General features: G+C 41.8%; 1 protein-coding gene across 2 annotated transcripts; it reads right to left on the bottom strand.

Annotated features, from left to right (window-relative positions):
- Window positions 1–1512: 1512 nt before the first annotated feature.
- On the bottom strand, window positions 1513–15114 carry KBTBD2 (kelch repeat and BTB domain containing 2). Of its 2 annotated transcripts, XM_021553270.4 has the most exons (5): window positions 14935–15114; window positions 14246–14390; window positions 7577–8105; window positions 4627–4792; window positions 1513–4232 (listed from the first exon to the last, which is right to left on the bottom strand). In XM_021553270.4, exons 3-5 carry the CDS (start codon window positions 7744–7746, stop codon window positions 2697–2699), a joined length of 1872 nt encoding a protein of 623 aa, XP_021408945.1. In that variant the 5' UTR covers window positions 7747–8105; window positions 14246–14390; window positions 14935–15114; the 3' UTR covers window positions 1513–2696. The 2 variants fall into 2 exon arrangements, with proteins under 2 accessions (XP_021408945.1, XP_021408944.1); XM_021553269.4 differs by lacking the exon at window positions 14246–14390.
- Between the last annotated feature and the right edge of the window lie 1302 nt (window positions 15115–16416).

Below are 16416 nucleotides of genomic sequence, written 5' to 3' on the forward strand. Positions count from 1 at the left end.
GAGAATAGCCTTTGCCAGCTGTTTGTCTCTGGGGATGAATACTGGCTCAACAACTAGTTGTGTACATGTTTTTAGCAGTCACTAGAGAACTGTTCACCACTTGACTAGTCTTGTCTTTAAATGCCATATTATTAATAGCAAATATATTTTACATAAGGTACTATATAATCTTGGGCAATATAAAAAACAAAACATACAGCTAATGTACAGAAAAAAAAATAGAAAATATGCAGACAAGCAGGAAGTCACACAGACTGCCTATATTTCCAAAGATGTTCCTAAATGGGTCAAATCAAGTTCTTCCAGGTTCTGTGAGGTGGATGTGACTTAGAGCCACTGCCATTTAGTATTTCCTATTTAGTATTTCTTATTTCCTATTCAAATACACCATTTTTTTTTTTGTTTGTTTTCCTTCTGTAAGAAACTACACGTAAGATTTTAAACTCAAGATGAAAGTTCTCAGTAACAGAATGAGCCCAGTCTGCTCCTTCACTAGCTATAGATCATTTGCAGTTAAAACCTTTTCCTAAAGCCTAATGCAGCCTGATAGTAGTAGGGTGAAGTGATAATGAACCACAAAACTGAGCAGCCCATGCCAGCTGGAGTTACTTGGATACAGCTCATGTTTTTGTCTGAGGTATGTGATTCTCCAAATTGCATTATAAAGGAGTATCTCTGTCTTTCTTTTTATGTATGCTCCCCTGCATAGGCTTGCAACATGAAAGCAATATAAACAGACCTATCAGCAGGAACTCCTGAGTCACCTCACACCTCTTATCTAAAAAATGTAGGTGTTAAAAAAAAGTTTATGTAATGGTAAATGCAAATGTGTTATGTCACCTTCATAAAAACAATAAAATTGGTAGTTTGCCATTGTTACTCTTGAGTCCCATAAATCCTCACATGGCACAAAATGCCAAAGCATCTGAAAGAGTAGTTTTATATAAGGCAGCTTTCTTATCTAAAGCCCCTTTTCTAATCAAAACCTGTAATAATTGTACAATACAAAACTTTATAAAACCTCTTGAGACCTAGCCCAAACAAAATATAGGTGTTGTCTTTATTGAAGGCTGGTTGTATTTACTGCAACAAGAAACAATTAAGGAAAAGCCAATGACAGTCTGGACAATGGAATATTTAAATTTGCCCTTGATTACTGAAGACTGAAAATAATTCTGCCATCTTCTGAACTTAAAGGAAATGTTCCTCCTTAATGCCTGTTCTTCTTCGCTTTCAGTAGGGCAGAATTTGTATCATGACTGGAGCAGTGCTGATTTACAAATATGATAGCAGGGGATTCCAGTCCTATGTAATCCTCAGTGTGATTTCAATACCTATTTTTCAGCTTTTGCTGAGTAGTAGTGAGCAGAATCAACTCAACACACTCATCTCCAGGCTTTTTGCAGCTTAACTATTTCTAGCTGCCTTCAGTAACCTACTTGCTACAAATGTGCATGTGGTGGGAGGGTGGCACAGCTCTATTTATTTCGCCCAAAAAGCACACTCAGGCAATTGGATTCAGTATTTTTTAATAAATTAACGTCATTCAAAATACAGTGCCAGAACATGATGCAGCTGAACATGCTAGTAAGGTTTGTCATGAAGCACCTGTGTTCATGTTAAGTTGGCGGCACCCCGCTACTGCTAGTGGTTCCTGGGATTAATGCCAGAGCAGCACTAGGCATCTGCTCTCCTGCACACACAGCACAGGATATTCCTGAAGTTTGCTTCCCCCCCAAAAGTAAAAAACCTGACAGCTAAGGGATATCTATACACAATCACACTACAGTAATGCTTGTTATTAAATTAACAGAAAATAAAGACCTGGTTAATCCACACTAAAACTTCGTTTTACAATGGAAAAATACATCAGCAGCAGGAAGTAATATACATGAGCCAATGTTACTGTAATACAGAATGTGGAGGCATTTACTGATTAAAGCCCCACATAGACCCGCACTATGAGGGCTGGCAATTCCTATTGCAAGCCCAGCAACTTAAGTCCACACCTGGTAATCTACCAGCTGCTTGGAAGACCTGTATTCTAAATAGACAGGTATAAGTTAGTGAAAATAGAATACATGCACCTCATCATACAGCTTGACTGAACCTGCAGTCATTTTGCCCAGCATGTTACCATACAATGGAAGATCTACCCTTCCTACCACAGGTGTAGATCCATGGGATTTGTTTCTTTTTCTTTTTTAATGGCATTACTATACCAACATAGATATTAGTATTTAGTAAGTGCAGCACAGTCCTTTAATTAGGCCACGCTGACAGTTATATAACTAGCACTTAAGTAGAATATCCAGAAGTAGTTAAAATGTAACTGGAAGATACTTTCAAAAGAGTTGTAATATCATCCTGGAAACAATAACTACTTTTTTTCTTAAGCTAATTTTCCTGAACTGAGACTTTATAGAACTAGAATTCTTTTAGACAAGTCAGATGCTCAAGCTCATGATATACATATATTTTTCTCAATTATCTGATAATAGTATTTGAGATTATGGAAGCATACCTGCTCATTTCACTAATTCATACTGAATGGCGGCAAGTGTTAGGTAGGGCATAAAAATACAACTCATGAAAGACAGCTCTGAGATTTCTGTCCCCAGACCTGTTCTTTCACAGCCATTTATTTCTTTTATTATAACGGAGCACAGACTCAGTTGTGCAGTCTAATCTGGGAGCTATACAGGTGGTAAAGTAACCATCTCCCCATCCAGCTCAAATTCATCAGCTCCATCTGGTGAGAAGAGATACGTTGGAGGTTTCCATGGGGACTCTTCAAGGCAAGATGGATACAGCTTTCCTACAGTGCACCGGAAGTCTTTCCCTAAGTCCCACAGCACGCGTTCCGATATGTGCTGTCTCAGGAACCAGCGGTCGAGTTCCAGGTCATACTGATAGGTGGCATACTTGGCTCTCTCGTTCATGTGGGTCTCTCGTATAAAGACACATAAGGAATTAGAGATGACAACAGCCCTGACGCATGGGTCGGAATAGCGCTTGGCAGGGATGTTGGCTGCCATCCTCCATTCGTTTTTATTCACGTCATAGATCTCCACTGTTACAGAAGACCCATCCACAGTACTGCTGGGGAGCCTTATCCCAGAATTGCTGGCAATATGCAGTCCTCCGATATAGAATATCTTATCACCAAAAGCAGCAGCTGAGGCGAAACATCTGCTTGTTTGTCGCATTGCCATCTCCACCCAGGCGTCCGAGCGGGGGAAGTAGCAGTACATCAAGTTGTGTGCCATGACGTAGATGCAGTTGTGAACCGCCACGGCAGTGCTCCACTGCCACGCGCAGGGCAGGGGGCTGACCATGGTCCACTCGTCCTTCTCGGTGTCGTACCTCTCCACGGTCCTCCTGTTGAGCTCCCCGCCGACGCTGTCCCCGCCGATTGCATAGATGTATCCTTCACAGCACACCAGGGACGGCTTGATGCGTGCAAAGAGCATCGGCGTCTTGGGGAACCAAGTGTTCTGCTGCGCATCAAACCAGTAAAAGCAATTCACAGTTCTGAAGACAGCCTGGAGTTTGCTGCTTTTACTGTGATTGGTTTTTGTGTTCTTGAGAGGAACTTGCCCACCTGCTATATAGATGTCGTTATCAGGGGTTACCAGTGTCCCAACCTTATGCAAGTCAACAGGAGGGTTGCAGAGTTTGTAAACTTTCTCTGCCTGTGGGCTGTAACAGACAGAAGAGTAAAGACTACCAGGGTTTTCAGCAGCAGCTTCAATGAATATCATCATCTCCTCTTTTGTCATGCCAAGTCTGGGCTTGAAAAATTTGGGCATCGATTTGTACAGACCTTGCACCACCACTGATTTATCATTAGGTGGCAAGCCTTGAAACCAGGCTCTCTGTGTTACTTCTGAAAGTGCATCGATCCGGATTTGGCTAAGAACAGAGGACAAATACTGCGAACGTGATTCCGTGTTGTACTCCAGCCATAACATAGCAGCCTCACGCACTGTCTCCTCCTTTTCCACATTTAAATTGTCACTGCTTAAAATATCTATCAGTAGATCATGTGACAGTTGCATGAAAGCCTCCTGGTGGTACACAGCTGTGAACTTGTGCTCCACCATTCTTTTAGCACTCTGTTTTAACTCTTCACAGCTGAAGAGATCAGCAAAACTTAATAGACGCACACAATTTTCTGCATTAATTTTTTTGATTAAGTATTCTCTACATCGTTGTAACACATCATCTACCTGTAATGCAAAGAAACACAAAGTATTACACATATAGTCTATGCTTTCATGTAGCACCAGCACATAGAGTACCTGCATCTGGTGTTGAACAACACAGTTCAGGCATGAAATACTATACATACAAAAAATACAGCAGTGACTCACTCACCTGCTTCATACAGACCAAGTATGCAATATGATTATGTCTGCTGGCAAAACAAATTTTCTAAATGTTAAAAGTGCACTAGTTTACTTCCAACCTTCCAAAGGGACTGTCACGTGAGGAGGGATGGCTACATGAAGCAAATTTGGCAAGCAACTGCTGTCTATACAGAGTGAACAGAGCAAAAGTGTTTTGAAATGAATAAAGAGGAAAGATCTTTTAACAAGAATAAAGTGGTTCAGAGATTCCTACCTGTAAGAAGCAGGCAGTTTCATAGAGCTGCTCTACTGTGCTCTCACTTATTGCCAGGTTACCCGTGTATGCATAAGTGATGATGATCTGCAGAGTGGCTGCATCCACATTCCTCAGGTGTACGTGTGTCTGTTTGCTCTCGCTCAGCCCACTCATGAACATTGCTCTGAGGAGAAACACACATATTAAGACAAGGATCAGCAGTGAGTAATCTTAAACAGTCACCTGTAAGCCTTTGGTGATTTACACTCCTAAAGGTGAACAGTCCTTTTGCAGGCCTGTTCACAGGTATTCAGGATTTACCTTAGGCTGACATCTACTATTCACAATAAAACATTTGGACAGAACGTTAGAAGAGTAACATCAGTGCCTTCTGCAGAAATATTTTATATTCTTGCAAACCCTTCTGGGTTAATTAACAGACAGCGCTGATTTTGGATTTTTAATGACACAATTTAAATATTTTCTATGATAGGTGGTAAGAGGGAAGAAACATCCTCCATAAAACACTGCTGAAACATACACAGCTAGATTTTAAATCCTAAAACAAAAGAAGCAAATTTATGCAATGACTGAGCTAAGTCATATCAAAAAGGATGCTCCTCTGGGAGGAGAAGAAATGGAGCAGAGACTAGCACTCTATGAATTATTTCTTATATACCATTCATCATAACATACAGTAAACTTCAAATTTGCAAGCAAAAATCAGTAACTGAAAAACTTATCAGATCTAATATAGGAAAAAACGAATGAGTATTTCTATTATATCTTCCTGAAGAAAACTAGAAAGGCAATTTAAAACATGATTATTGGTTCCTCAATGCTTTACACACCTCCTGCTCATCCTGGTATTTAATTGCAACACAGTTAAGAACTAACTACAATCTGGTACTATAAGCCATGTATTTGTCAATTTTCTTAAAATGGGACATTGGTTTCAAGAGCTTTATATTGATTCAAGTTTGATATTTATGGTTGTGCTAAAAATTCACTTCAAGGCTCTTTATATTTATTTTGGTTTTTTTGGTTGGGTTTTTTTTTTTCTTTTTTCTTTTAGGAAACCAGGCATGAGAGAAGTTAGAAGGGGCAGTGAGTGCACCTTTTAGTCCTGCTTCTGGCTGCAGAGGTGAAGCGGACATGAGGATATATACTCCCTACGCAAAGCCATTCCAGAAAGCATCTGATACAAAGACAGTATCCCATCTCTATTTCTCTGTCTTCTTCTAAGCTCCTTAATTCAGGGCAACTTGCATTTTAGGAGGGATCACTGACTAAATAAGTATCAACTTGCTGTGCAGCTATTTAAAGATAAGCAAGAAAGTACAAGAGGGTACAGAGACTCCTCAGAAAGGAAGAGGGAGCTGTTGGAGGCTCTGGCTGTTGCTCACACACTGCTGAGCAGCCTGTGCTGGAGCAGGGCTGCACATCGTTCAGACACAAAGATGGAAGGTAAGCTGGCTGCAATCACACACAGTGGCTGGATCACACAGAAAGATGCTTTGCTTTTCTTCCCCCTCCTTCAGGGCTATCAATTTTTCATAATAAAGCTAAATTTAGGAAGCTGAGCATCTTTTTGTAAACCAAAGTAGAGAAGAAAAACAGAACATGACAAAACCACAAGTTTAATACTTCTTTTAACCAGTGCCAAAACCTCATTCCATAAATAATAAACAAACACATATGAATAAGAGATTTGACTGCACATTCTGATGCAGCACACTGGGTGGACTCATGACAGCTTTCCAACCTTATGATTAACCACCCACATTAAATCTGGCTACATTTTCAGTGGCTGTTATTTTACAAATTGTTGGAACTATGTCATCTGCACAGGGCCAATGGTAATAATTATTATCTAGTGATCACACAGTACTTGTTGCTAAAAATTGGACCAGATTCATCTGAGATGAAAAAATAAACAGAAAAGCCAGCAGGGACAAAAATTTCTGTAAAGGTAATAAATGAATCCTTCCACAGTTTTCTTCAAGAAAGGAGACAAAGTACAGAAGACATCGTAGATGTGTTCGGTATAGTGAGCCGGTCTCAGGAAAAGCACATTTGTAAACTTTCCAGCGTTTAAACAGCAAAGAAAAGTTATAATCCCTCCACAGGAAGGTAGAACATGTGTGGATGTCACCCAGACTAGTTTCAAGCTTGAAAATTCCTTCCAGACAGCCAGATTAATTATACTATGTTGCCAACAAAAATGATTAATCACTGCAGAAAACTCATGGTGCCTCATCATCCAGGTCTTACTATGAAGGCATTTGCAAAAAGTGGTAGCACTCAATGTATCTTATTAAAAATGTTTTAAAAGACCAAAAACAGGATACTTGAAAAACAAGAACTACTGAACTAAAAATTTCAATAGTATCTTGGGGGGGACCATGAAATAAAAAAAAGAACCCAAACCACACACGGAAAAACTCCGCTTGCATTGCCACAACACTCAAGCAAGTTTCCAGCTTTTCTGAGCAGGGAAAACCAGATGATTCAGAAAAAAAAGCCATGAACTTGCACAGCAATCCCTACTTTTAGCAGATGCTTCTACTAAGAAATTGCAGTTAAACATGACAATGGAATTCCTGCAGCCCAGTCTCAATAATCCCTTGTTATCCTACCTTGGGAAATAAAAACAGATTAAGTATTTTAAAGATTCAGTGTGAAGAATAAGAAATTTACTAATTATTCAGACTCATTTAACTCCCTAAAGAAAATAAGCCATGTCGCAAGTGTGATTTTCTCCCAACACTCATTGTAGAAACTAGAGTAAATATCTAGAATAAGTCCCAGGAAGCCAAAAATGTTATTTTACTCTGTGTTGGAAAGTAAGGATATTTAGGTTTTGTACTTAAGTTACTGATCTTTAAATCTCCGTAAGACATTTTCAATCAATTACTATTACACTCAAAACCAGGTACCACAGGTTTTATAACATTTGAATACTTACCTGAAATATGAGCTGCATGTTGCAAGAACCATCTTATGGCAGGGAAATTCAGTGCCCTCAACAATCAACACTATGTCAGTTAACAACTGCTGTTCATAAAAGAATTTTAACTGCTCCAGCAAGGATACAGCGTACTCTGTATTTATCTGCCTCTCGTCCTGGGTAGACATGACTGTATTCCATTAATATTTCCAGGACCAGAGAGAAAAGTCAAGATCTCTTCACCAAAGAAAGGTCAGTTGAGTGTTTCTGAAGTAGCCAGGAAAGAAATGGCAGGAGGTCTGTAGCCTTCAGAAGTGATACTGATAAAAAGGGGAGTGTTATCTTGAACTGCTGAATCAATGCTTCAGACTTTGACCTCCTATTAGGTCATCACGCTTTGACTTGATGTCCCAATCTGTTCAGAGACTTTCAAGAGTGTCTGCAGAGCTCCCGTTGAGATCTATGATGCAGCAACTGAATGAACAAAAGTGAAGTCTGAGGTAGATTTTGTGGTAACATCTCGTGATCAGTGGCTGCACTTGACTGACTGAAAGCAGGAAAATAAAATTAATTTACACATTAGCACAGTTTGGAAAACCCTTCATAGTTACCTCTTAGAAGTAATTGTCTAACAAACATTTCTAAATTAATACTTCATTACTTGCAATAAAACCCTTCTAAGAAAAGAATTTAAACAACAAAAGTATCTAAGAGAAATGAAAAGCAGAGGAGTTTGTACATTAATTCTCATATGACCTAGACGCACAAATTAAAATTCTTTATTTTGTCAACAAAGCTCCTAAGGCTAGGGAGTTAAAACAAGGTTCAGTAAGACTTCATTCCTCCTCAAAGAATTATCCAGATTTCCCACTGAGTACACCTGTGAATTTCATTCAACCATTGATAAGACAGCCATTTTTTCCCCCATTTCTACATTAAACAGCAAGTTTTTTTGCTTCTTTGTTTTTGTCTATTGAAAGCTTACCAATACCAGGCCACTAAAAATATAAATGGAGTAATTTTAACATTCCATCACCTTCCGTCTAAATTCTAACATCATTATCAGCCTATTTATTTCACCTTTGGCATTCTACTAGAGATGAAGCAGAACTAGCACTAAGGATTAAAAAAAAACCCAAAACCAAAAACACCAACAAAAAAACAACCAAAAACCCCTAAAAGTCTGTATTTCCAGTGCATATTAAATTCATCTGCTCCATGCAGAAGGGCTTCACCTATTAATATTTCACATTCCCTTGTTTTTCCTTCTGAGTAATTTCCATACAGCCAGGTAAGCTTGACTTCTGCCGACAGGAGAAAAGAAAAACAAGGAAATAACAGGAGCCAAAGGATACTAGAATAGCAAGGCTCAAAACACCTACAGTGGCTGCCAAGGTCTATTATCTTGTTTGGACATTTCTCCCCTTAAAAATGGGGTCAGGTTTTATTTCATCTTCCCCTTGAACACAAAAGCCTAATTAAGAATGGGATAGTTGTGACAGTAAAATTACCATCATAATGGGCACCAGAGTACCACAGCTATCAAATGCTTCTAGATTTATTTAATTTTGCAATGTTCTTCTGCATTCCAAAACTGAGGAATAACCAGGACATGTTTGTCTTGTGTCTAAGATATCGCTATCATTACAGTTCATGATGAACAGAGAGAATGCAGAAACAACTTGCCAGAAATTACATTCCTTAAATTCCACATAAAACATAAAAACATAAGATTTAGTGTTAAGACCAAGACAGTAGAAATACCTGCAAGCCACATCGATGATCTACTATTTCAACATAGTCCTGCCTGTAATACAATTCACAAACAGCTGTCTTTCAACATTCACTCACTTGAAACAGATATGGTTAATTAATGCCACTTTAATTACTACTAATTTAGTGTCCCTGATCTTATTTTTCAGTGATAAATATACACAAACAGGAATGTCAAAGTCTTCATTTTCCCTGGTTGTTTAACTGGAAAACAGTCCAACTAGTCAAACTCAATGCTCACTGGTGAAAGCCGTTAATTAAGGAAGACAGAAAAGGCTTTGATACTTGGTGGAAGGAGTAGATACTACTGTGTGCTACAATAATAGATACTAGCACAAGTCTTGACTGAAGACCTTCAAGTTTCAGGTAACCTCTGAAGTCACTAAACCATAAATATATCGAGGATATAGAGATACTGCTCCTCTAAAGCATGACCTTCTGCCTCAGGTCACAGTTTCTTTCCACCAAGACAGTGTGCATCTCGTCTCTGCATTACTGCCCACCTTCCTGGTACTCTGGGAACAACTCACCATGCAACCCAATCCATTGACAGATTTTGCACTGAACTTTAAACAGCTACAGAGACACACACAGACTCCCTACGTGTGTTAGACCCACAGAAATAAATAGCTTGTGGCTCTGCTGGTATCCTGAGTCTCTACAGCATTGTTTTTCCTGGCTTAGGAGTAAAGTTTCAAGAACAATAAAAGTCGGTGGATTAAACTCTGTTTGGGCAGAGCATCAGTAGCACAAAGCTTTACAAAAGAACTCATTGATACCATAACTTCCTTTTCTGATGTAATTACAATGAATATTTCTTCAGAAACAGGAAAAAAAAGAAGAAAATTAATATGTACTGGTTCAGTCATTAGGTACCAGAACAAGTCAAGGATGCCATGGAGAAATTGATATACACCTGCTAGTAAGATAAAAGACATTTTTGGCAGAAAGCTGCTGACAGTGAATAACTGAAAAGCAGACCTGTTCAGCAGAAGACAAGTTGAAACTGTGAAATTAATTACTATAAATAACTGGAACATTTGAGTACGACCCTCAGCAGCAGAAAAGATGGAGGAGATGACAGGAATCCTGTTGCAGAACGTTTATGTGATGTGGATCACCTCTGAACCATACATTTAAAAAGCTGGAGCCTTTGGTTTACAGAAAACCATCTGTCATGTACTCCAGGGAAGTGCGCATGGTAGGAACATGCTACGTACACGATTCCTGTTTTCCACATCCATACTGTGTTTTGCTGCCAACAATAACCATTTGCTAAAGAAAAAGTTTTGTATTTGTCAGAAAGTCAGGACTCACATCCCATTCCCTTGCAATGGAAATAAATACATCAAGGATCTCTGAATTACTGGTCCAAAATTGCCATAATTTATATTGTGATTTGCCCAAGAGAACTAAATCTGTTCAAAGCATTAGGATAAGTGGTAATAACATCATTTAGTGCCTGGAAAATCATCCAAGATTACCTACCTCTTTCACACCTCTTTGGAGAGTTCAAGACAATTTTAAAGGAAATACTCCCCTCACTTTGAGGCCGAAAAACAGAGGCATTGAAATAAAAAGCAGCTTCTCCAAAGCCATGTACTTCCAAAGGAGATAAGCAAGAGGCTTAGCTCGTCACAACGCAACATCTCTCTCATTGCACTGTGCCTGGTTGGCATACGGTCATTGGATCTGAGACAAATGAAAAACTGTGGACTTGAGAAAATGTCTACAGATGCACTGCTGTCTGCTGGAGTCCCAACAACCGTGCAGCAGTGGACATTTCTCATTTATGGATTAAAAGATCTATGTCTAAAGTTAGCTTAATATCCTGAACTGAAATTCTGACAGAATAAAAATAATCCCTGAATACAAGTTCTAGGAATGAGACTTTCCCTTTTAACGATGTCCCTGGAGTGACCATTTTGTTCTGGGTAGTTTCTTGGAAACCAGCTATCCAAAACAGGACTGGCAGGTAGCTGCTGGAAGGCCACAGAGTGCTACATTGCAAATGAGACCATGTAATCACCAGGTGGTATAAGTACCTCCCTATGAAGCTGGAGATCAACATTAAGTAGCACCTTGATAAGACGGTTTAAGTACTACTCCTTTTTGCTTAAGTAATTTTAATGAGGTGGCTTGTTAACACTTGTTCACGTACTTCAAATCTGAATGAGACCATTCAGAAAATTAGTCATCAAATGTTAATGAGTTATGGGATAGGCTATTAATTGCCTTCCTTGAATCTGTATATTTTCTGAGGTCAGGCAAAGATTGATAGAGATACATACTAGACTACATACATGGCGGTGGCACTATAATTCAGTGTGTAACATAGAATAGGTATATTGACTATTTTCAATTTGGTAGGGAAACATATAAGTTACATAGATATAATAGTCTTCAACTGGACTTATTAAAAAAATTAATTTCTTTTCCACCCAAATTATAAGAACAGCAAAAGATATATAGGCATCCTTTGTTTGGGTTTTTTTTTTAGAGATTCTGATTCCTTCTGAAAATTCCATTAATTAGTCTGTCAGATTAGATGCCTAACTTCCCCTAAAATGGTGGGAAACACGTAAAAGATCTATGAAAGTGTCACAGGTTCCCATCTGCATCTTCAGCCATCGAATACCTCTTGAATTCTAACTTCAGTAACTCCAATTCACACTTTAAAAAACACACGTCATTTTCCATGTGTCTGGAAGAAAATTTTTAAAAAACCCAACAACCCAAACTTATCTCCCTGGACATTCAATTTGTTTAATCTAGTTTTAACTAATTTAAAAAAAACAAACAAACCAAAACCTAACTTTAAATACTACTTTTGTGCACTTTTAATCAAAATCCAATTTCCATCCAAGGGCAGCTTCATACAAATCACAAGTAAAAACACATCTAAAGAAGTGAGTCATTCACTATTTTAAACATAATAAAAGGTCAGAATTTAGACCTGAACAACTGTAAGCCAAACTACACAAGCCTTGGTGTGTGGAGATAGCAATCCTCCCAGCTAGCAACACACTGCCCAGCTCAGACACTTCAACACTTGGTTACTATGAGGGATATTCTGAGTTACAAACCAACCAGTTTCAAACTTAACATACCAGCTAACAGCAAGGGGGAATGTGAGTAGTAAAACTGATTAGAATCAATTATGCAAATCAACACACCTAGCCAATAGATCTCAAAGATAGAAAAGAAAGAAGAAAAAAGGAGTTGGAAGCTCTAGATCCTTGAGTAATGTATCAAATTTACATCCTTGGCAGCGAGAAAGAAATAGGTAATTGATGAAGCAGTTCCAGACTTGGAAGTTTTCCTCTCTTCTAAAGCCATCAAAGGTGTCTTTGACAGCACAGTAGTCCAGAAAATTGAGGACATCAAGGAGATTCTAATAAGGCAACAATGTGAAATTTTACTAAAAACAAGGAAAGGTTTACTCCCACAAGGTTATCTTCAAAATGACTATTCACTTGAAAACTACTACTATTTTCCATATATATCGTGCTTGGGAGGCGAGTTACAACTTTGAAGTAGGTGAGTTTTCTGAAGCTACACAGAAACTAGAGACTAGAAGTGTCAGACTCCATGTTAAAAACATGCTTGGTCACAATGCACTCCTGTTTTTCTGCTCCTAAAGGAAGTTACACACTAAAGGAAACACCTGCTTAGAAAGAAAATTAGCATTTATGACATGATAAACCAACAGCTTAAATTGGCAACTGGACTTCTACACTGGGCACAGGTAGTTTCCATCCCCAAGGGTGTTTCTGTTTTGTGGAAGACTTGACCTGTTTTGGAAAATTAAACTGAAAAAAAGTGGGCCACTGATGTCTCAGTAATATCCAGTCATGTATCCTATATATACAATTTTCTTTTTCTCTGAACTATAGTACATTAATGAAGCTAGTCTGTTTTATGTAACAACTTAAATTCCAGTTTAAAAGTATGTGCCATTTTTTTTTTATTCACTATATGATACTTAACTATAAATTTATGCATTTCTACATGAAGAAATTAATTAGTCATTAATGTAGCTTAATTAATTGTAAGTTAGTTCCTGAAAGGTTAAGTCTTATAATGGATATCATACTCATGCATATAAAATTTATTCTCAAAGCACTACAGTCCAAGAAAACTAAACCAAGAAAAAGAAATTTTAGCATTTGCACCAATTCTGGTCTGTTTCATAATCACATGACCAAAACAAAAAAGCCTGCTTCAACAAAGGAAAAAACAACAACAACCATCTGTCTAAAATGTAGTCAAAAATATTAAATAAGCAGCAACATCCTTTCTTCCTCTTTGGACTGTTCCTGAAAGACACTACTTACACATCTTTGAGTATAAAGGACCTCTCTATTTGACACACAAAAACAATTTGGAAAAAGGTGTGACACCTATACTCAAATTGTAAGACTACGTGATGTATATATTTAGTAGATATACCTGATGTAGACGTTTAGTATTTAATGTAATTAAATTAAACACTAAAAAATAACTATTCCTCCAGATAGATTTATGAGAAATTAAACTATACTAAGTGTGCATTCTAATAATCTCTGAAATACCTCATCTGAACAAAATTCATGTAGCTACAGCCCTAGGTGAACTTCTAACAGCACACAGGCTTTCAGGCCCGTTATGACCACAAGGTAGACGTACATGATGTAGAAAAGCCAAGTTGGGGCTTTGCAATAAAACCTCTAAAAATGCACACGCTAAGTACAGCACAAATCCATTTCTAAATAATAACTGAAGTTATTTCGAAAGCAGTAGGTATGTATCCCGTTTCATAGCAGAAATAATGGTAAACGCCGGGAAAATGTGACTAACGTCAAAGCGATACTACGTGTTTACTCAGTCCGGAAAAGCTTACTAAGAATTATGTGACTCTTTAAAGCTACATACGAGCACGGCAGCCCACGCCTGGTCACTGCAGGTATCCATAGTGTACGTATGCACAACCAGACGGATCAGTAGGGACAGCTACAAGGAAGGGCAATGCCGCTACACTGCTGCTCTCCGAGACTTCACACGCGCGTCCCTCCGAGCGCTGCCAACACAAACACCCGATTTCAGACATCCCCGCCTCGCCCCGACCCCGTCACACGGCGCGGCCGCGGCCCCTCCCGCCTGCGGGACGCGGCGATGCTGGACCAGGGGCGAGGGAACACATTTCTTCCCTCTCCCCGATGCTCAGGTGCGCCGTCCCGTCCCTCCGCAGCCCTGAGCCCTTTCCTGCTTCCCCAAGAAGGAAGGGGGCACCTTCCCGTTCCTCCAGCACCGCCACACTCCGGGCTTAACGATGCCGACGGCCTCTCCGCCTCAGGGAGCCGGCCGTGCCCGGGGGCGCGGAGACGGCCCCCGCCGCCACCTCCGGCGGTGCCCGGCGGGCCCGGGGCCGCGCCCGGAGGGGGCCGCGCCCGGAGGGAGCGGTGCCGCAGAGCCCCCGCGGGCGGCCCCGGGACCCAGGCCTCCTCGGGCGGCCGCTCCCCGCGCGGGGCCGGGAGAGGGCCCGGCGGCTGCGGCGCGGCGGGGCGCGGGAGCGCCGCCACCAGCGCCATCCTTCCCCCTCCCGCCCCTCCGCTCGGACAAACCTCCGACCGCCGCTTCCTCTCGCGCCCGGCCGTCCCGACCGCGGGCGCCCGCGGGGAAGCGGTGGGGGAGGAAGAGGATGCGGCGGCGGATCCCGTCTCTCTCCCGGGCTGCGGAGGCGGCGGCGGCCCCTGGGCGCGCAGGCGCTGCTGCCGTTGCCGCCGCCCCCCACCTCTTCCTCCCCCTCCCCCTCCTCGCCCGCCCGCCGTTACGGAGCGCCGCGCCCGCCCCGTCTGCGCATGCGAGGCGCGAGGCGCGGGGGGGCGGCCGGGCCCGCCCCCGGGTTCCTGTCCCTTCTGCCGCCCGCGAGCGCCCCCTGCCCGCGCGCCCCGGCAGCGGCGCCCCCCGCGGGACGGGGCGGGGCCCCGCGCCCCCTGCCGGAGCAGCGGCCCCAGAGCCGCGGAATCCAGCGGCTCGGGAGAGACGCCGGCACCTCCGGCGGCGACCGGCAACGGAGCCGGGCACCGAGTGCCGTGCAGTCAGACACCTCCCGGGACGGTGACTCCGCCACCGCCCTGGGCAGCCCGCCCCAAAGTCTAATCGCTCCTTCTGTGAAGAAATTCCTCCTAATGTCCAACTAAACCCCCCCTGGCGAAACTTGATGCCGTTTCCTCTCATCCTGTCTCTGGTAACCGGGGAGAAGAGCCCGACCCCCGCCCGGCCACACTCCCCGTTCAGGGAGCTGTAGAGAGCCATGCAGTCCGCCCTGAGCCCCCTTTTCTCCTTTTCCAACAACGCCAGCTCCTCACAGGACCTGCGCTCCAGACTTGCTGCAGCCTGGAGGCCCCTGGGCTTCAGGGTTAACACCCAGCTCGGACCTCTCCCCCCGGGAGGCCTTTGGTCCTTCAGCCCTCCTGGAATCCTGGAATGTCCTTCGGCCAAGTGTGGGTTTGCTGCCCTAAAAGCATAGTTCACCTGACATTTGGGAGGGCTGGAGCTTACTCTGGGATGGAAGGAATTGACAGGATTACAGGAGGCTGAGGGAGGTATCAGAGAAACGAAAATCTTGAGAACACGCATCTTTTTAAAAGCCATCCAGTGTTATTTATTTTCTTTATTTCTCTTTGGGTCCACCCACCAATAGAAAGCCTGGAAAGTGCCTTCAAAGAGGTGAAAGTATCATGGATGCAGAGCAGAGCTGGGGATTTAAAACACACAAGTAATAGAGCCATGGAATGTTAAAGGTTAGAAGGGACCTTAAAGACCATCGAGCTCCAACCTCCCTGCCACAGGCATGGACACCCTCCTCCCACTATGTCAGGTTGCTCAAAGCCCCATCTAACCTGGCCTTGAACACTTCCAGGTATAGGGCATTCAACAACATCCTCAGGCAGCGTGCTCCAGAGCCTCACCACCCTCACAATCGAGAATTTATTTCCTACTAATATCTAGCCTAAATTTCCCATCTCCCTTTGTACCCATTGCTTGCTGTCCTGTCACTACAAGTCATACAAAGTGCAAGAGCTGCTGTCAGTGGAAAGGAC

This window comes from Lonchura striata, chromosome 2, assembly GCF_050655825.1.
Source record: "Lonchura striata isolate lonStrDom1 chromosome 2, ASM5065582v1, whole genome shotgun sequence".
Taxonomy (NCBI): Eukaryota; Metazoa; Chordata; class Aves; order Passeriformes; family Estrildidae; genus Lonchura; species Lonchura striata.